Source organism: Rhinolophus ferrumequinum, chromosome 8, assembly GCF_004115265.2.
Source record: "Rhinolophus ferrumequinum isolate MPI-CBG mRhiFer1 chromosome 8, mRhiFer1_v1.p, whole genome shotgun sequence".
Classification (NCBI taxonomy): Eukaryota; Metazoa; Chordata; class Mammalia; order Chiroptera; family Rhinolophidae; genus Rhinolophus; species Rhinolophus ferrumequinum.
This window is the reverse complement of record NC_046291.1, coordinates 26515928-26537378: the sequence shown is the minus strand read 5'-3', so window position 1 is coordinate 26537378 and position 21451 is coordinate 26515928. Positions and strand designations below refer to the sequence as shown.

At 46.1% G+C, this 21451-nt stretch overlaps 1 protein-coding gene across 6 annotated transcripts in view; it reads left to right on the top strand.

Moving 5' to 3' along the window:
- NRP2 (neuropilin 2) overlaps positions 1-21451 on the top strand; it is a 115515-nt gene that overhangs the window by 32521 nt on the left and 61543 nt on the right. For all 6 annotated transcript variants that reach the window (XM_033111541.1, XM_033111542.1, XM_033111544.1 and 3 more), the window contains exons 3-7: positions 1716-1897; positions 7798-8028; positions 9106-9261; positions 10974-11143; positions 13001-13156. In XM_033111541.1, the coding sequence (XP_032967432.1) occupies positions 1716-1897; positions 7798-8028; positions 9106-9261; positions 10974-11143; positions 13001-13156 (895 nt within the window). The remainder of the gene's footprint in view (positions 1-1715; positions 1898-7797; positions 8029-9105; positions 9262-10973; positions 11144-13000; positions 13157-21451) is intronic.

Here is a 21451-nt window from a genome sequence, read left to right as displayed (position 1 = left end):
TGTCCAGCAGTGCTTATACCTCATTGTGGAAATAGTAAGGAGGGAATTTCCAGAAGGTTTGGGGAATTTCCTTTGAGAACAAACTCAGTGTCTTCACTTTTGTGTTGGAAGCGAGGAAGCATGTTTTCAAAGTCAGCAGCATCTCCCACACTGAAATCACAGCCCTAAAACAGATGCCCCCACCCCCACTGCCTTTCTCAATCTGTGGCCATCTCTACAGAGCTCCTGGGGGAAACCCTGCCATCTCATCTTCCCCAGACTTAACCCGGCTTCTGTGATTCATTTGACTGTAGGATTTCAGCTCTCGGGGGTAAAAGAATAAACGAATCCTGGTCCACTCCTTATACTTCCTTCACAGGCCTCTTTATTTGGAAGTGGCTGAGCAATCTGAAATACGGCTCCTGAGGGCTGAAGGGAGGCCTCAGGCCACGCCGGCTCAAACAAGCCACTTCTGCAGGCAGCCAGCTCCCACTGGCCCTGTGTGTGTGGCAGGAGGCAGCAGGCACGTCCCAGGGAGGGTCGCCTTCCCTCTTTTTACCCAAAAGAAAGAGTTTTCTTCGATGTTGTTTTAACAGGTTGACGCAAAATAAATAAACACGGAGAGAGAGGGAGAGAGATAGTTTTCAGTAAATAATCAGCCATTGTGATAAAAGTGTTCTCTGGGACCCCAGAGAAACAGCCCAAAGGAGCACAGTGAAGCTTGCCAGAACACATACCAAGGATGAAAGTGTGTGTCGATACAGATAAAATGACATAGTATGTTTGCGCCATCCGTGAACCTAGGCCAGGATGTCTTGGAGGTGTCTTCCCCCCACCGAGGCCAGTTTGATTATGTTTGGAATGAGCTCAGGCCTTAGCCGCCTAAGGAGGGGTGCCTGCTCTGCCTCTTGCTGAGGCTAGGAGCTATGTGTTCGTAGAGGCTAGTCCCGGGGGATTCACCCCTGCTTTCGGAGAAAGGTTTTTATTGCGTTATCTAACATGATGCCGATTCCTTTCTAAAATGTGTTGTTGACAACACACTGCTGATGTGAACTCAGCAGAGTTGTCTCAGGGAGGGAGGTGGCCCCTGTTTGAGGAGTCTTTGTCATTAACATTTAAAGATAAGAGAAGCAGGGACAACCCAGGAGAAAACTGAAATGTGGGGGAGGAGGCAGGAAAATAAAAATATCTCTGAAACATCCCTGGTGCCTGGCTCGGTGCCTAGCACCTTACATATGTTTTTTGTTCATTCCATCTCCATCCCAACCCCTTGAAGTGGATATTTTTATCCTCATCTTACAGAGATGAAGAAGTGGATGCTCAAAGGGGTTGAGTAACTTGCAGTGACACACAGCTAAGAAGAAACGACTAAGATTCAGAGAGCTCCTGATGGAAATACAAGTGGTGCTACAGAAGGAAGCAAAACGTGTTTTTTGGAGATACTTGTTCGAATGATGTGACTGCTCTTAGGTGGGCAAAGAGATAAGGCCTTAAAATCTAGCCCTCCGCCAAGGTGCTCCTCCTCTCGGGGGCTTTCACAAAGCAACGCAGCTTCCTCTATCTGTGTTTGACAGTCTACAAGCAAACAGAAGTGACCTTGGTATTATATCAATCGGAAACACCTGGTGTCTAGAAATGAATGGCGAGCCCGTGAACTGGAGTTGAGATGCTGGTCCTTTTCTTCTCCTTAAAGTGATCTTGTCTCCTATGTGTTCCTTTCTGCCATCCTCACCTAGGTATGACTTCATTGAGATTCGGGATGGGGACAGTGAATCCGCAGACCTCCTGGGAAAGCACTGTGGGAACATTGCTCCCCCCACCATCATCTCCTCGGGCTCCGTGCTCTACATCAAATTCACCTCCGACTACGCCCGGCAGGGGGCAGGCTTCTCCCTGCGCTATGAGATCTTCAAGACAGGTCAGTGTGGTCGTGGGTGGAAAGCCGGGAGCTGGGCGTCTGAGAGAAGGTGGGACGCCGCCATCTGTGTCTGGCCATAGGGCACTGTGTAAGGGAGTGTGTCATAGTTATGTGCGCATAGACGGAGCCCCGTCGGTTGACACAGGTGGTAAGGGCTTACAATTTTATCCAGCCTGAGCAAGCTGGTGGAGAGAAGAAAGGTTCAAGGTGAACCTAGAGACAGTCCCAGATGAAAAACCAGTCTAGGTTCTCACCTAACCTGAGAAGCCGAATTGGACGATTAGTGCTGGGTGCTGCCTGGCGGACAGACAAGCATCGTTTGTGACATTGAAAGAGTAGCGGCACCAATTAAATAGAAAAACACTTTTGGAAAGAATTTGATTCTGTGTGTGTTTAAACAGCACAGTGATCTTTATGAAAAAAAGCAAAACTTGGTTGAACTTCCTCCTAATTACTTCATGGTTTTAATGTTGCCTTTATTTGGAATTACCTGGAGCAGAAGGACATAATCTTTCCAGTGTTTAGTCTCCAAAGATCTCACTATGTCCCGTCCCCTTCCTGAAGGGGTCATGCAGTAGCTTTTACGTTCAAATATGGCTCCTAGAAATTCCCCTGGCTGATCTATTTTACAACTTCTACCCATTGAACCCTCACTTCCTAAATGCCAATGAAGCCGATGCTCTGAAAAGCAATAAAAAAGATGGCAGAAAAGGATCCTGAGAATGCTGCACATCAAGTTGACCACTGTCTGTTTTTTCATCAGGTCCCCCTTAGATTACTTTAGGCCCTGAGAATATGGGCCAGTGCTTATTTCCATAGCTGCTTTGAGCCAACTTTCATTCACAAGACACCGGTTCAGCATCGACACTTAAGCACTCCCAGCCTCACGCCCTTCCCCTGATATGTGCACGCATTATCTTGAGGCTAAGTGAGGCTTAGCCTCCAGTGCTCCCCTCTCTGGGCCTGCTCTGCCTCCTAACAGGCTCTCGCCCCATCTAATGAGTATGCTCCCCTCTCCAGCAGCTTAAGTTTTGCAACTTGCGGATAGAGTCTGGTGAAAGGGGAGGCTGTCAGTCTTGTCATCGAGAGGCCCAAGTCCGGCGCCTGTTGAGTTCAGTGTGAGGGGAACTATTCATATATATTTTCTTTTTCACTAAACAGTTCTTGAAAGGAAGTGGTAGCTGCTGAAAGCACTTTTTATATCCACTCTGTCTAAATATTTGTCGGATTTGTCTGCCTGGGAACAAGAACGTAGAGTCCAGTGAAGGGGTGGGGCTGAAGGAACTGTGTCAAGCCAGAGTAGGAGCCCGGACTGTCCCAGGGCACACGTCCCAAAAAGGTCCATCTGTCTTGTGTTATCATGCTCCTGATTGCATGAGGTCACAGACACTGACCATCTGTAGCCAGTGGCTCAGGGCTGGTGTGAGGCTCCCGAATAGCTTGATCCATGTCCCCTTGAGTCCTGTGCGAGACTCAGATCGGTCAGTGCCTTCAGCACTGGTGAAACTCTCCTCATACCCTTCTCTGCTGGGGACAGTGGGGAGAGAGGAGAGAGAAAGGAATGAAACAGGGTGTTTTTCCTCTTCTAGTGGGGGAGACAGATGTGTAATAGACGCACAGTAGATGTTGTTGGGTGAATATAGTACATAGATACGTAAATTGAGAGGAAAACTATGATATGAAGCAGAATGAGTAACCGTGAAGTACAGGTATGACTGACATGCTATGGTTTTGAAAATGAGGGCCCCATCGAGTGGCTTAGCAAACAGAATCTGGGAAGTCTGTTAGATGCAAGGTCCCCAGTGCTAAAGCTGTCATTCAGCTTCACTGTGCTGACCGTGACAGGAAAACGGGTCCGAGCAAGATATTCCAGGGACCTGGCCATGGGAAGTCAGAACAAGGTGAGCAGAACCATTTCAGCTCATCTGTTTCCTGCCTCCTGACTTAGTATTTCATAAAGGACGATGCCATGTTCTCCAGAAGCCACAGAAAAAGTGAGCATTAACTCTATCCATAATGAAAATTTGAAGGGACAATGTTAAAAGATAAAACACACACGAGGCTATTACGGATCAACTCCTCATTGCTGTTTTGAGGACAGACTGAAGTAGGATTTCGAATGAAGCAGCCAATCTGGCCTTCCTAGGAATCATAGTGCCAGCCACGGGTGGTGTCTTGGACATGGAGAAATGGGGCAGCCTACTTTAAGGAATGGGATTGCCTATACAAGGAATAAGGAGATTACTGCAGGGGGAGTTATCTCTGTCTACAGCAGCCATGATTCTGGGGAATGGAAAAAAGAAGATGAGAGCCCAGGGGTTTTTTCGGGGACCACTCTCACCTGCTGTCATGCCCACTTGAAAGAGCAACTCTCGGCATGAAACTCAACCCTAGATAAAACACATACATGTGTGGGGGTGCAAGTTTCACACTGAGAAGTTTAGGAAGACGAACATTCTGCCAGGTGCCATGCCCTGCACCCACTGTTGGAGTCTTGAAAGAAAATACACCAACTTTATGTCATCCGCAAAACATGAAAGAAATGCATGAACATGCTGAAGAAATCCAAACAAACACAGCTATGTTTTCTGGTCAGATTCATAAAGAGAAAGAAGGGGGAACTGTAAACACAGATACACAAATAACCATACAGAGGGCTCTGGAAGTCTTTGATACCACAATGCCCTGGCAAGACTCTGCTGCAGAATTAAAGTGACAGACATAAGCCCACCCCTCGGGTACAGACAGGGACATGTGGCTGGAGTGGAAAATTCATGTCTGTCCTGAATGAAGTCATTTTTAAAAGAGACTATATATTACCAGACTGTCCTCATATAAACAGGTAAACCAAAACCAAAACAACTTGCAAATTTAAAGGATCTCAGATCACCAAATCATGAGCAGAATGGAGAAAGAAATTTTTAAATCACTTAAAATGTGACATTGGAGACCGAATCACTGGAAAATGTGGGTTTTTTTGTTTGTTTTCTAATGCTCGTTGGACCAAAGTTTGAGATCAAGTTTTCTTTCCTGGGGCTCAGTGACATTTTGGAAACTGAAATCTTTGGGGTCATTCACAGATAGAGGAAACCTGGCATGGCCCTTCCCCAACTCCCTGAATTGAAGAACTGCATTCACAGCCAAGCTCGGCTGTGGATAAATCCACCATGTTTTAAATAGCTTTATGTGTACAGATTCTTCTTCTTTTTGTATGCAGAGTTACTGTAAAATTTACAGTGGAAAAACCTGGAGTGAGCATTTTTCATACCAGAGTCCTTTGGTATGAAATCATTCACTGCAGCCGAAATCCTCCAGCTTCTATGGACCATCTTAGCAATGAGTGAACTTGAGTATTTGTTGACTGAACTATTTTTTAACCTTTAATCCCTTTAATATATCACAGAAAGGATCTTTGGATTAGGTAGATACCTGCAAGATTCAGCTTTTGTCTCAAGGATGGTCACCCTTTTCTGAGATCTCTTCTCCACATTTGATATTCAGCTGCCTGCTTTCTGACACTTTGACCACAGTCCAAACAGTGAGACGGTGTGATTCCAGGTGAATTCATGATTGTAATGGACAAGTTTGCTTTTTCTGCATAAAAAGGATAATACTGTTTGTCTACCTCATTCAAAATAAGCCAGAGGATATACCCATGTATAGCCATATGTCAGAGACAGATACACACTTTAAAAAATTTTTTGCCTAAGGATGTCAGATTGAAAAATTCTGTCCAGTCAAATACAAGGCCTCAGAACCCTAGAAAGTGTGGGTACTTTAGAATCTCACATTCTCCAGGCCTCTCTTGGGCTTACAAGGTGTCCATTGTGGAAACCCCTATCCTCCCTGGATGGAGGGACCAAAGAAAGATTCCACCATAAATTTCCCACTCCCAGGGGGTGGAGATTCCCGTTGCCTTGGAAGGGAAAGACCATAGAGCAAACTCTAGGAGAGAATATCAGGATGCCTTTTCTAGCTCTACAAGCAAGTCGTGAACAGAGAGTTAATTTCCTTTGGCTGAGTGGCCTATACGAAGAAGGCTGCACAGCAGCCCTAAACTCTGACCTTTTCAATATTCCTTTCGGCCCCCCAAGACCTGCCAGCTGGCTTGGCTTTGTCAAACTGCCTCATCCCAGATCATTGAGGAGGCCCTTGGGAGCTAGGGGCTTGAGGATAAACAAAGCTGGGGACTCTATGGTTAACAAACTGGGGGAGGACTGTCCACCTCATCCCTCCAGGTCGGGCTGCCCACTGGGCTGCCTTACCCCTGAATGATGAAGTACAGGGCTGCTGAGATGTGACACTTACAGAGCCTCCAATGAATCCTGTAAAGGTTAGCTCTCACCCCCGGTGTCCGGGGTCCTCACTTTACCACAAAGCACAGTGCTGGGTAGAAGGGTGCAGGTGATGGATGGGTAGGTAGGGATATTGGAATTTCCTGCCTGATGCTGAAGAAAGTTGCAGTCTCTCTCCCTTGCTCATTTGCATGGCACCTTTTCCAAGGCAGACATGTGCCGCTTTCCAGAAAGCAGTCATCAATAAAGAGACTCATGGAGGGGTCTCTGCAGGAGCCTGGGATAAAGACATCGCTGCAGGCTAAGATCAGCGTATTGACATTACATAGTTATATTTCAGTGGGATCCCCAGAGGACACTTCCTGCCAGTAAACACCTGGTTTATTGAGTATTTCCGTGTTTTTTCCTTCATGTTTAGAGTGCCTATTATCCTCCTCATAAATCCTGCTATCTTTTTTAATTTTAAAATTGGAACATTGTATAATCAATTCTAATTGTCCAACATTTACATGCACCACATTAACTCAAGTCACTGCCCGCTCTGTGCAGTGTCATGGGTTCATGGTCTGGTCCGCAGGGTCCTGGGACCATCCCTCGGCCTCCCCTGGCAAATGGTGGCTCGGATAAAGCACATGAAGGCCCTTTTAATATAACTCCATCTAGAGGCATTAGGAGATATGGTGGCTGTAATCCTTTTACAGCTCCCCCAGCCCTCCAAGCCTGCAGCAGGATGTGACTGCAGTGCATTTAATAAGGACACCTCCGTGAGTCCCAAGAAGGCAGACACAAGAGCTTCGGGGAGAAACAAGGCCATCCCCAATAGAAAGGAGCCAGAAGCCTTCCAAATGTCAATACACTGCCGCCTTTTTCCAAACTTGCTGCTGGAGCGGCCTTTAACATGCCCAACGCCCTGCTGTGATCCACCGGCTACAAACGTCGATTGTTAATTGTCTGGCCACTACAGAGCAGCTCGTTTTAATATAGTCATGACATGAATGAGACCCAAGCTCCCCTTTACCCCTCCCCTGAGGCACCTTGGATCTTGGAGGGAGAAGGGGGCACTTAGTTGGCTCTGGTACAATAGGGGCTGTGTTGAGGTCAGCAATAAATAAGGGGTAACATTGTTTGCCCTGCTGGCAATCGGCAAGCCTTCCTTAAGGATTGAAATAACTTACATTTCTGGAGCAAGCAGCTGAGTAATTGAGAAAGAAGACTCTGTTCCTCATTTCAAGAGAATCTCTCTCTCTCTCTCTCTCTCTCTCTCTCTGTCTCTCTCTCTCTCTCTCTCTCTCTCTCTCTCTCTCTCTCTCTTTCTCTCTCTCTCTCTTTCTCTCTCTTCTTTCTACCCCCTCCCTAATTCTTCATTGCTGTTCTTACTCTAATATGTAACATAAGCTCTAATTTCTCTCTTAAAGGGTCTGACTTAAGGGCTTGAAACGTGAATGTAAAGAGTATGTTGCTTCAAGGGCCACTCTAGCAGAAACAAATACCTCATGAGTAGGGGGATTTGGGCCCAAACATTTAAATAACCCATATGACAGAAGCAGCTAAGGAAGGCATCTTCCTCTCTACTCTTTTAACGCTACAGTTCTCGTTCACATACAGGCTCCGAAGACTGTTCAAAGAACTTCACAAGCCCCAACGGGACCATCGAATCCCCTGGGTTCCCTGAGAAGTACCCACACAACTTAGACTGCACCTTTACCATCCTGGCCAAACCCAAGATGGAGATCATCCTGCAGTTCCTGATCTTTGACCTGGAGCACGACCCCTTGCAGGTGGGAGAGGGAGACTGCAAATACGATTGGCTGGACATCTGGGATGGCATTCCCCATGGTGAGTGATGTCACTGTCACAAGGCACTTCTTAGTAGCTCCACCTCTGCCTGTTAATTGCTTTAGTAACAATAAAGAGACAGAGAGAGAGAGAGAGAGAGAGAGAGAGAGAGAGAGAGACTTCAAAGCTCCTTAGGGTTTGTATGTTACCCATGGTGACTCTTCTTATCCTTCACCAAGGATGATTTCAGAGACATTGCAGAAAGGCAGTTCCTTTCTTGGAGATAATTTCTTTGGAGAAGGATAGGAGGAGACTGAGTAGATGCTTAGATGAAGATGAGAAAACCTATAGGTAACCTGCTCTAAGTTGTCGGGATTTCCATAAAAGTAACTCAGTGACCACCTTCTGTGCCCACATTGGACTCTAGAGCCCCTTGGATGAGATTTCAATTCTGGCTCTGCTGTTAGCAGCTCTGCAGCCTTGGGCAAGTTATTTAACCTATCTGTCTTATCTGTATAAATAAGCTGTTGTCGTCATCATAAGAATTACTACAATTTCATCATTGTTAATATAGTCATAGACGTCAAAAAGGTGCATCACCCAAGGCCAAGAAGACCCAGGAACCTGTACTTCTCAGGGGGAGACCAACATAAGTCTTGAGTCTAGTCAGTATCGGCGAGGACACCAATCTCTCACTGCGATAGCCATTTTAAGTAGTTTGCACTGTAGGCGAGACTCGTTGGCTAAGCAGTTTCGTTTCCTGAGAAAAGCATAAGATTCAGTCATAAAACATGGGTTTGAGACCCAGCTCTGTTATTTCCTAGCTGTAGGAACAACAAGAAGTCATGTGACCTCTCCAAACCTCAATTTATTCTTCTGTAGAACAGGCATTATAATGATACCTTTCCAGCCCATCTCTCAGCGCTATGAGAACGGAATGAGGCGAGGTCAGGGAAAGTACGTTTTAATGTGCAGGAGAAATATTGTTCTTAAAACATATCTTTGGTTGTTCTTTTATGCCAGGGCATAGAAAGTGATGGTCCAGAGAATGCCTTGCAATTGTGGGAAGGGAGAATGTATTGAAAATGGAGTTTGACATTTCCGTATCTGCTGACCTCTCTTTGTCTTGCACATCAGTTGGCCCCCTGATTGGCAAGTACTGTGGGACCAAAACACCCTCTGAACTCCGTTCGTCGACTGGGATACTCTCTCTGACCTTTCATACAGACATGGCTGTGGCCAAGGATGGCTTCTCTGCACGTTACTACCTGGTTCACCAAGAGCCAATAGAGAGTGAGTTGGTGGTTGGGAACCTCTGTCCTGTCCTTCCGTCAGAGCTGTGAGGGTATGCAGTGAAGACAGGTTGACCTTTGCAAGAGAAGGAAATGGGAATGCTACAGACTTTGGAATGGCATCTGAATTAGGGAATGGTAGCTGTGTCCTTTTGCTAGGCAGAGATGGATGAAAATAGAACAAATGCTGATCTGGGTGCTCACTGCTTTAAAGAAAACAAAAGTATGTGTACCAAGAATGAGTGATTCCCAGGGTAAGTTGCCGGGCCATCTCAAGAGAATGAGTTTTCTCATTCTCAGTTTCTCATCTGTGAATAAAAGCCTCAGTTTTCTCATCTGTGAATAAGAGGGAGGTTAGTTAGGATATCTCTATAGAGACCCCTCCTTTGCTAATATTTTTTGAGTCTGGGGCCGTTTTTCTCCCTTTCCAAACCTCAGTGGCCATTGTCAGAAAACAGAGCACTTTTAACTCTATATCAGTATATATTTTGACATTAAATGTCTCTGTCCCTGAGTAGTTTCTCTCACTAGGCTGCTACACTGCTTGGACTTTCACTGCCTACTTCCCATAATCACAGCTTTTGGATCTTCAGCTATGTGCCAGACACCATGCAAAGCATTGAAAGTGTAGCTATGACGCCAGCAGTTGTAGAACTTGCCAACTAGGCCATCAGTCTCTTGCCCCCTGCTCCCTCTTTAAATCAACTTCTTTTGGACATGTGCTTCAAATATGCTGCCATTTCCACTTAGAAACCCGAATGATAACTTTAAGGATGAAAGAAACACTTTAAGGATGATTAGAGCTAGGGAAATCCTGCCAGGGTTGTAGACAGTGTACCACATGCTTACCTCACAGACGTGGCAGCCTGGCCGGCTGGAAAGCTGATGGGTTTTATTCTGGGTCTTGCTTTTGTTTTTTCCTTCAAAGAGCTCATGAATATTGAGTGACAAGAAAATAGTATTGCAAATTACACCAAGTTCTGCAAATGGCAAGTACAGTCATAGAGCTAACGAATATGTTTGATACCTGAAAAGATTGCTGGTCCTTATCAATCACATGCACACTCAAATATTGACCAGTGTCTGTGGTATCCATGGGAAGGACAGTAATTATACTGACAGCACAAGGTCAGAGTAAGTGACTTCTGGGGCCATTTCCCTAGACAGGTGGCGCAGGGGAATGTTGGGTGACATGCATGTACTCATAGAGAGGTCTCCCAAAGACAGGTATTTATTGCTTTGTAATGTCTGTCTTCTGTGCCAGAACTCATGAGACACTAGAGTGAAAACAAAAAAGAAAGAAGCAAAAGTGCCTTCTGGGTGTTTATTAATAAAGCAGGCTTCCCACGATGTGTCAGCCCACCCAAATTGCCACGAGTCTATCACACTTGTACCTGTATTTCAGTAATGTTGCATCTGGCGTCTGCGAGCATCCATAGCCTGCAGCACCAATAGTTCTTGTGCTTTAGATTGTATTTTTAATTTGTATGATGATTCTTATTTATCCACAGCCTGATTTCTTTTAGGTCCAATTTAGTTTCTTTCAGGCCCAGAGGGGTTGTCAAGCTCTATGACTTGGCATAGTTTTAAAAATGTGAGTGTATAATGAGGTCTTTAAGATGAAAGAGTCCCTACGAGGACTTGTCCCTAGAAGGGAGCAGTGTTTTCAGGTTGAAATACCTAACTCTGCCCTTGACTATCTCCATTCCTCAGACTTTCAGTGCAATGTCCCCCTGGGAATGGAGTCTGGCAGGATTGCTAATGAACAGATCAGTGCCTCGTCTACCTACTCTGATGGGAGGTGGAGACCTCAGCAAAGCCGGCTCCATGGTGATGATAATGGCTGGACACCCAACTTGGATTCCAGCAAGGAATATCTCCAGGTACTTACTCAGCTCCCAGAGGGTGTGCAGTGTTTGTGTATGTACTGGTGGACAAGGTGGGCAGCTCCTCTGCTGGAGTGAACAAAGGATACAAAGACTAGAAACACAGCATAATTGAGACCACCATTCATCCATTCATCCAAACAAATACATGTGCCAGGCACAAATCGGCTGTGCAAGACACTGTGGTAAGTGCTGGGGTAAAATGACAAGTGAGACGGACACTGCGCCTGTCCTTGTGAAGATTACCAGGCCTTGGAGAAGTTGTTTGGCCAGGGTGCTGTTTGCCCTATCATTATGAATATCCAAGGAACATTCTATGAACAGATCCAGATGTTCCTCATTCCTGGTACAGGGAGGCATCAGAGACTTAATTGGGGGGAGAAAGGGGGAATCGTTTTCCTAAGGGCATCTTCTTGTGTTGCTAGCTGAGCATGGCACCTTCTCGTGATCTCTGTATTTGGAGGGAATGCTGCCAGGAAGGTTTTGCACATAGCTATCAGAAGAACACATGGGAAAATGTCACTACCAGGAATGAAACTCTAGTTGCCCAGAAGCTCTGCAGCATCTTTTCACACTATTGTTTGCTTTCTTTCTGAATAAGACTTGCAGCTCATATTGAGTAATCCTCCCTTGCATGACAGACTGGTCTAGTTCTCATCCCCAGGGAAGAGCAAGCTTCTAGTTCTATGCTCAAGCAATGGCTTTTATGACACATGGCAGACAGCCTTGTGACCCACTGACAAGCCTGTCCTAGCTCTGATGCGACACGGTGACCTCTGTTCTGAGGAGGACGTTGCAGAGCACACAATGGGAAAGGAAGAAAGACCACTTAGAAACTTCCAGGGAGTCCACAGAGGTTCTCACAGTACAACCCTAAGGCTATTTATCACTGCTTCTTCAAAAATCCTTCTCATCCTGCAAAGCTTCCAGAAAATTCTCCATGATAATAGGCATTCCATTGATTTTTACCCTTATTCTGGGATCTTAATCACATACTTTCTCTTATTGCTATCCATCTGTTTAACATGCAGATATACAGCACCGGGTACTTCTTTTGAATGCATAATAATGCTGAGCACATATTAAGTAGCCCATAAATCTGTGCTGCATCAAATTTTACTAGTGTGTGCTAGCTAAATGTTGATGACATGGAGGTTGCCATTAAGAAACACTGTGGCCGGCAAAAGAGCAACATCCAGCACTTCCCAAAGGGGCTTGGTGTTGTGGGAAGGGAGGTGCCTCAAAAGGTTGGCCATCCTCCTCATGGAGCCAAAGGTCAGGACTTGGTGCATAAGCCTAATTGCTTGGGCAGACTCTGCATGCCCTTTGACCCCGTAGTGACCTGAGCGACTAAATACACAATGGAGTAAGGGACTGAGGGGAGGGAGACAGCCCTGAGCTGAGACTTTTGCAACTAGGGCATCATAAGTGAATTGAATTGAATTGGACTGGATTGGAGTGGAGTGGATTGGATTTAGCCATTGTTCCTCTAAAAGAGCATCTGCTTTCGCTATCCAAGGCAGTCCATTGTTTAGTAAGAAGGGGTCACACTTCTGGATGTTCAGTGATTCCTGGAAGGTAAACTTAATACTGTCCATTCAGATTTGTGAAAAAGAGAATAGAAAACAAAAATAATCAAGTTACAATTTCAAAGGTGTCCAATTTAGTGCCAAATAAGTTGAGTTTAACTGTCCAGCAGAGTTGCAGACTGGTCTTTTGTCACCAGTCCATCTGAGTGAATCACAGACAGGGGTTGCGAGCTAAGTATTACAATTGTGCCCTTTGAAGAAACAGCAAGATGCTGCCCTGTGTCGGGAGTCAGGGCCCCCTTACTTCTCCGCCTCCCTTCCTCAGGTGGACCTACGCTTTCTGACCATGCTCACGGCCATTGCAACACAGGGAGCCATTTCCAGGGAAACGCAGAATGGCTATTATGTCAAATCCTATAAGCTGGAAGTCAGCACGAATGGTGAAGACTGGATGGTGTACCGGCACGGCAAAAACCACAAGGTAAACCCATTTCCCCACCTCCAAGGTGAGTGGGCTGGGATAAGAGGAGCATCAGGTCGACCTCACACAGGGGAAGAGGCCAAGGTCGGGGAAACTCAAATAATTGATGGAGGGTGGGAGCCGCTGGCCTGGAAAATAGTCTTTCTTATGCTAAAATGATTGGAAAACACTGTTTCTCCGACAGCCTGGCTGCTGTTGCATCTTGTGGAGCAGAGAGAGAGAGAGAGAGAGAGAGAGAGAGAGAGAGCGAGCGAGCTTGCAGAGTGCTCTCTGACTGCAAATGAAGGAGAAAATGTGTTCCCAGACCATGCGTCCTCACACAGGATTCATTGAGCATTTATGGCCTGAGTCCTTTCCCCATGCTGGGTGAACAATCACAAAACCACATGAAACTGCAGTTCAGGAGTTACCAAGGTCTAGAAATGAAAGGGCACAAATCCTGAGAGGGAATCACAATGTCTCGAAGAAGAAAGAGGAGAGTACATAATGAGGAGAAACTCAGTTTGTCAGGGATGGGATCTGAACTGGCAATCATGCTTGGCAACAAAGCATTGAACTCTCTCGGCTGGTGCTTTCAGTGTCTGTGGCCCCTGGAGGTGTGTCGGGTGGGGCTTTTGTTGTACATATGGATGAATGTCTGGCACTCAGCTTTCTTCAGACACATGGCATCCTGGCAGTGAACAGGCCTGCAGCTGGCGTGGTGACGTAGTGGCTGTACGATGTACTCAGCATGTGGGGGGCCGATTGGAAATGGCCAGAGGTCTCACCTGGGCAGGGAGAGAACTCTGTTTATCCTGGGCTGGCTCACAGGTCTAGAAGGAGAGTACTCATCCTCCCGTGAAGGGAACTGGGAACAAAGGAAACGGGGGTCCTCTCTTTAGTGCTACAATTCTGCCAGGCCCCTGGTAGGGTTCCGAATGATCAAAATGGGACACATGTGGCCATACCGAGAGAGGCCAAAGATCTTTTCCAAAAAGAGTTTCCTCAGCTCCTGTCACTGTCCCAAAGCAGCTTACTCTTGCTGGTGCAACTGGAAACTTTAGACCCAGAAAATCCTGAGCTATCACGTTGGTACTGTTTCACTTGGGAAACGTGAGTTTTTAAAGGAGTAGATTTTTTTTTTTTAATTAACATTGCCATAGAAACATGGCACCCTTCATCTGAAAATCGTGGCTCCTAGACATTACTAGGTATCAATACACACATACACAAAACTTCACAGACAGAGAAAGCGAGTGAAAGACTTCCCCACCTTGACCTGCGGAGCCACGTCTCATTTGTCATTGACTTTGTTTGTTTCAAGAAGAATGGCCAAATATCACTTGAAAATGGCAAGCCTGAGTCAGCATTGGGTGCCGGGAGCACTGTGGACTAGGTCCTTTTCCCATCCCACTCGTTTTTACGCCTTCTTTATCCACCCAACCTTTTCAGGAAGAAACTGGTAGAGAGCCCAGAAGCTCAGCCAGGCAGGTGAGGGCCTGCAGCTGGGTAGGGGTGTCCCGGGGGAGAAGGAAGAGGTTCACCTGACTGCCTCCCTGTCCAGGCTCAGTGACTAAGCAGTGCGGGCCAGAGGGATACTGTAGCATAAGCTGATTTTAAAAGCACGCAGATGGACCAGGATGCTATTTAAAACACCATTTGTAGGAAATCTGCTTTTGGAAATACCTTAGCGCTGCACATTTTGATAGAATGCTGTCCTCCCTGGATTCATCCCTCGTATTCATTCTGCAGGGAAGATATTCCTGAGAACTGAATTCCACTGTCTGGGTTCCTTTAGAATCATTCTTATCAACTTTTTCATATTGGACACATCACTTTCTTTCTCACGCTCTCCTTTGCCTCCCCTTCCCACCCTGAGCTAAAATTCTTTCCCCAGGGGTAATTTTATTGTTGTTGTTTGGTTTTTTGTGAATCGGCCCTGCCCACCTAAAGGATGTTGGAGCAGAGGAAAAGCCCTTTCTCTCCCCATTAGAAATTTATCCTCTTGGTACATAGAAGGAGGCAGGAGAATGCAAAGCCTGCTAATTGGGCATTGCCCCCTCCCCACGCTCCCTCGCCCCACCACGGTGTCGCAGGCTACATGGGCGACCCGCCCAGTCCCCCCCTCCGAGGGCGATCTCTGCCTTTCCTTCATTAGCAGATCTACCTCCCAGATGTCTGTATCCAATGTGCAGATGCCACAGCGTTCATGTGCCTCAGTGCAGCTCTCTGGGCTGTTTGGGTTGGACTCGTTGAGTGAACCGTGCCAAATAGATTTGTCAAGTCTGCTGCAGTTTGATTTGATGCCATGAAGGGGAGGTGGCGTGAGGAGGGGACTTGGGGGCAGTGGGGGGAGAGGCTTCATCTATACCCGGAGATACCGCTGAGTCTTTCTTTGTAGCTGCTGGATGGTGGGCTCTGTGCCAAGGTAGCTGGTGCTAAGTGCTGGGCTTGAAAGCAAAATTCAGATAGCAGGAACTGTGAGCAAAGCACAGCCGAGATGGAGGCAGCAGCCTGCTCGGCTCCGTGGTACGGGCAGAAGGTTTGCAGATACAAACCAGTGCACGGGATGGTGGCATTTGGGGCAGAAATATGGGAACTTGATTTTATTCCCTGGTCACTGTCAACACCAGTGCAGTGTACAAAAGACCAGGGAATTGGGGAAATTGGAGAAAAACAAGATTAATGAGCACTCGAGGTGGTGGGAGCTGGCCGTGCTATTTCCTTGCAAAACACTATTTACAATTTGGACCCAGGCTGGGCTAAAGCCAGCATTGGGCCTATGGGGGAATGGCTTTCTTCTTGCGGCCAGGATACGAGGAAAGCTAAGAAACTCTTTTCCAGCCTCTCCCAGCCCGGGAGCAGCCTCTTCTTAGTCTCTTTCCATCTAACAGGTAGTGGTGAGGTTGCCTATGAGAAAGGCAGTACACCATTGCCGGGGGTATTACAAGCATCCTCCTGGCAAAACGCAGCCCAGTTAGGCAGGCCATGTGCACAGCACATTCCCAAATCCTAATCCAATTCCACATGCCATAAATATGGAACCTATGATTTTTCCTATAGGGCGGGCCCTCCTCACGCGTATTTATGGCATAACCTCAAGGCTGAGAGCTCGTCCGCCTGATGAAGACCATATCCAGCCCATGTGCTTGCTTAGATTATACAAATTGCTTCACATAGATTTCCTCAGAAACCACAAGCAGAAAACTACTGCTTTTGGTTTCCCCAGTTGTATTAATAACACCCCAAACATAGACAGTGTGTTGTAAATACACTGGTGGAAGGTTCATGGATGTGTCTATAATTATAGTCACAATTATGTACACACAAACCCAGGGAGAGATGTGGAGAAAGATGGAGGCGCTGGAAGACGGGAGGCCTTGGCCGAGTTCCTGCTCACCTCTGAGATGCTGATTCTCTGAGTCTGCACTGGAGGGAATGACACCGAGACTGGTATCAGGATGGTGGCAGAGGCCATTGTCCTTACATGTCTAAGCAAAAGCCCTTGTCTTCAGTTCTCCTTTATTTGGTTAAACGAGGGCATCTGTTGACGCAGCTCTGGTTACCTTTCTCTTCGTTACAGTGCTTCTGGGCTGTTCTGATGTATTTGGAAGGAATTTGGGCTAAAAAAGTAAGTCTAGGGGGTACTAAATATATCCTGATGACCACCCTGAGGGTGGGAAGGTGAGCCCAGGGATGAGGAAAGGTTTGGGTCCAAGAGTTTTTAGAATTACCCCGTAGTGGGTGGCAGAAATGCACTAAGCTTGTATTAATATAATGACCTCCAAGGGACTCAGAGAACCCTCAGTCACCAGCTTATTGGCTTCTGAATGTAACAGAGTTTCAAAGACTGTGGAATTGAAGCTCTCAGAGACAAGTAATTTGCCCCAGGGACCTGGGGAACTGGGGAGTCCCTGCGGAAGGCACCTGGTCTCCAGGCTTTTATTTCCAGGCGGGTGCTCTCGATAATCTGATCCATGCCTTGCTCATCATCTTGCATCCAGAGGGAAACTGGCTTCCTAGATGGTCAGTCTAAGGGTCGAGAGGTGTGCCTTTTCCTGGAGAGCCTCTGTAATGGTGGAGATCTGAAGGCAAGGTGTGCTTGGGGACAGACTGCATGGCTGAGAGTGCCAGGCTCATCAGTTTGGAGTTTGGGCTCCAATCCTAGAATCCTGAGGATGTAGAGTTGAAAGAAGTTGCTGTGCGTTTGATTTGGCCACATCCCTTTAAAACAAACACCCCACTTCAAAAATCCCTGGTCCTATATTTATTTTCTAAATTAAAACAAATCAGTTTGAAAGCCATTTGAGAATTTTAAAACCTCTGAGAGAATATCAGAGACAGAGGGGAAGAGAGAATGGTGTCGGAAAACCAAACCCCCACCCCCACCCCCAAATCTGTTGGCTCCCAATTCAAACCACGTGAGGTCTATTCTTAGATGATGCGCTGTGTGACCTTGGAAACTTCTCTGAACAGCTCCGTGCCTCAGTGTTTCCGTTCACCCAAATGGAATGGTGCTGCTGTTGGCAGAGCACCTTGGGATCTGTAGATGGAAGGCTCTCTGCAGATATAATTAATGTATTAGACCCACAAAGCTCTTCTTGAGCAGAAGCAAGTTATCAATTTAAAAAGTAACAAGGCCCCATGGGATATTTATCTGCCTCTTTTAAAATCAGAGGTCTGGAAGGGACCTGATAAGTCATCCAGACCTCTCCCTGCATCTGATGGGGCCTGCACTTGAGCTGCCTCAGATAAACGTGACCCCTCTTAGCCTCGTGCTTCTCTAAGGAGTGCAATCATTCCTCCAATTAATAATTTTGAGTTTTCCAAAAGACATTTTTCTTTAAACCTCCTGGTGGATGACTGGCTTCCCCTTATCCTTTTTATGTCGTAATTTTGTGTATTGTATACAAGATTCGGACGGCGACTCAAACTGTCAGCTAGTAATGGACGTTGGGTTTCAAAAGTCGTGGATATGCTTGCATCGTCTAACCAGAGTTATGTGTGCTCAGAAAAGGGCCAGTACCATTTCCAAATTCAAGTCCCCCGGTTTCTCTGCCCCCCTCAGTTATAACCGAGGAGAATCCAGGGCCCTAGGTAATTAAGTTTGTTCCTTATCCATTTGCCGTGGGATGAGCTCAGACCTTTAGCCTTTCCACTTAGGAAGCTCTAGGGAAAATTTCATTATACATAAGCTTAGAACCTCTTCTCTGTCGGGCTCCCATGGCTGGCTTCACCCAACTCTCGTGGGTGCTGAATTGTCTCCGGGAGCTGAGGCCAGCCTCCCTGGCGCTTTCAGCCTGATGCTACATTCCACGTGTTTCCCCGGCCACTGCTGTGCACAGAAGGACAGAGCAAATAAGCAGGAGATCTGGAAGGATGTCACAGTTTTGCTTGGGCTGGGAAAACACTCTCTTTGCCCTAACTCGAGAGTCTCTAGATGAAACCTGGAGATAACACTTCATCTGATAGATGGTCAGGTTGTTTGCCGTCACCATTTCCCTGCCCTGGTTTGCTGAGACTCCCCCCCTGAAGAGATTGAATGCAGATGGCTGATAGGCTCAGGAACCTCACTCCCTTGACCCGTTCACTTTCTCTTCTGCCCACCTGCAAATTAGAGGCATCGCCTTAAAAAATGTGGCAGTGTCTGTTTTAGGAGGCTTTTCCGTGTGGAGGGCCCTTTCTACCCAGTCAGAATGCCTGTGTTTCTCCCCCCACCTTTACAGGAGGATGTTGGCCAATCCCTCCATCCCCTCATTTCTCTGATGCTGCACTCTCCCCCACCCCATCTCCCCTCCAGCCCCAAATCCCTGAGCGACCTTCCTCTCCTTTCCTCCCTGATGCTTTCCTGTCTCAAATCATGAAACCCTAATCCTGTTAGTATGCTGTGTTCCAGGGCTCAGCGTCTCGTTGGGGGTAACATAATCCTGCAGTAAATCTAACGGCCCCACAAGGCACACACAGATGGGGATACGCATATCCCTCCCACCTCCCCGCCCCACCCCCAGAAGGAAACCCACCGGCCTCTACCACCCTACACCCCATGACACACTCCTGCTTCTCCATCTCCCGCTTCACATCAGCAAAAGTGCTTGATGACAAAAACAGCCCGAAAGTAAAGGAGGAGGAGATAGGAGGGCATCATGGTCATAAATGAGCATTTTGTGATGAGGGAACTTTCTTTGTCCTACCCCCATCCTTACCCTCCCTCCAAGTCTCTATCTCCCTCGTATATAGTATATATGAGAGAGACACATCCCTTCTTACTCTGTCTGGCAAAGTTCCCACATCCACTAGAACGAAAGCAGCTTGAAAAATAATTTTTTATAGTCTTTAAGGAGGAGTTTTAAGAGAGAAATGTCCGGACCATGATTTACAAAAAGGAACAAAAAAGTCCATTACCTTAACATCATTTTCCCCAAGTGTGTCCGCCCCCACCCCACCACCACCCCTTGCCTGTTTGATGCAACAAAGTAATTAAACAGGATGGCATCCATTGATTAACCATTTATTTTTACACGTCGATCCCATGGCTGGTTTCAGAGAAAATGTAAGGGAAGGAGGTGGGGAGGGAGGACAGGCACTTGGTTCTGCAGTGAGGATGAGTTGGAACAATTGTCTCTGAGACGAATTTTTAAAATGTGCTGCTCTTGGTTTCCCCAGTGTCTGCCCTTCACTCCTGCCACTACTCTTCTCTGCCTGCTTTGTTCTCCTCCTCCTTGAGTGTCTGCGCCAAGCAGATTGAAAAGGAGAACTTTGGGTGCAATGAAACATTTATTAGTGGAGAGAAATATTTATTTTCAAAAAGGAAGAAGAGGAAGAACATCTCTTGCACAGTTTTTACCTCAGGGCCCCAGCACTGTGCTGTCTTTGAACAATTTCCTGCTTTCTTTGCAGTCCCTGGAGCTGGTTGCATTCAGATATTTACAGCAAAATAGAAATAAACTGTAGGTCACACCGTAGGAAAGGAAGAGACAGGTGTGTGCAGACTGAACACGGAAGCCATACTCAAATTGAAGGCAGTGCTCAGAGGCGAGTCTGCATCTGTCAACCAAGGGCCTGCCTCGCTGAGGAAGGTTTAACGGCCAGGTAACACCATGAGCCTGCACTGCCTCTTTCCGCCAAGGAACTCAAGGGCTGTGGTGTTGGACGTAGAGCTCTACACTGTCCCGGACACCCAGATGTTGACGGCAGAGATTAATGGTGCATAGGAGGACGTAGGCCTAGCAGAAAATCCCGCTGCCTAGAGGCCTCCAAGGTAGGCAGGCGGAACACTCATTGCTCTCAACAGGGCCAAAGTCATGGCATAGTTTTCAACGGGGACTTACGGATGGGTCACCAGGGAGAGGTGGCGGTGACTAGAAATGGGGTGAAAAACAGAAAAGTTGACCTCAGAAACCCTCAGTGATGCTTTATGGCTAGATATTTCTTAATATATATTATATAATATACATTATATCGACATATACAATGTATGTGTTAAATATTATATGTATATATTATATATAATATGTAATATGTATGTTATGTATAATATATATACATATAATGTATTATAATATATGTATATATGTATATACCATAATACATTATATATATTTATATATATACACTTTATATATATATATATATATATATATATATATATATACAGTTTTATTTTACATAGTATTATAGTTCATGTCCTAGAAGCTCTCAGGCATGGTCAAGACACGTTGATTTTCTTTTCCTGGTTGGGATGGGGACATGTAGATAATAACCAAACTGGGATGTTGGATAGCAGCCAATTTAATTGGCAGATGCCCCCACCCTTCTCCCAGAGGTGCAAATCAGAAAATCTGTGAAGTGCTGCTGATTTCAGATTGTCTTACTGAAAATAAACCAAAGGTCTCAAGAATCAATTGGCAAGTGTTGGATTATGCTCAGAATTCAGCAAGACACCAAACGGATTATCCAAACCACTTTGTGCCCTGAATCGTTTTTTAAACTTGGTTTACAGAGATACACCTGAAGAAATCTTTATGTTCAACATAGCATCATATATATATTTATACTTTTTTCTATCCCCACTTCTTAAGAAAACAAGGCTCATCTTAAACATATTTCTGGTTTTCCTTTGGGTGATAAAGCAATCATATTAGCAAGTTTCTTTTAAAATGAGCGTAAATGTATACCATCTATGACATCCAGCTTTTAAAGCAGATGTTATAATTTGATCATGACATTTGATATATGCCTACCTGGGTGTACCACACGCTGACAATCCACTGAGTTTTCTCAGCATTTATGGGCATCTCACTGCAAAGTTATAGCCTG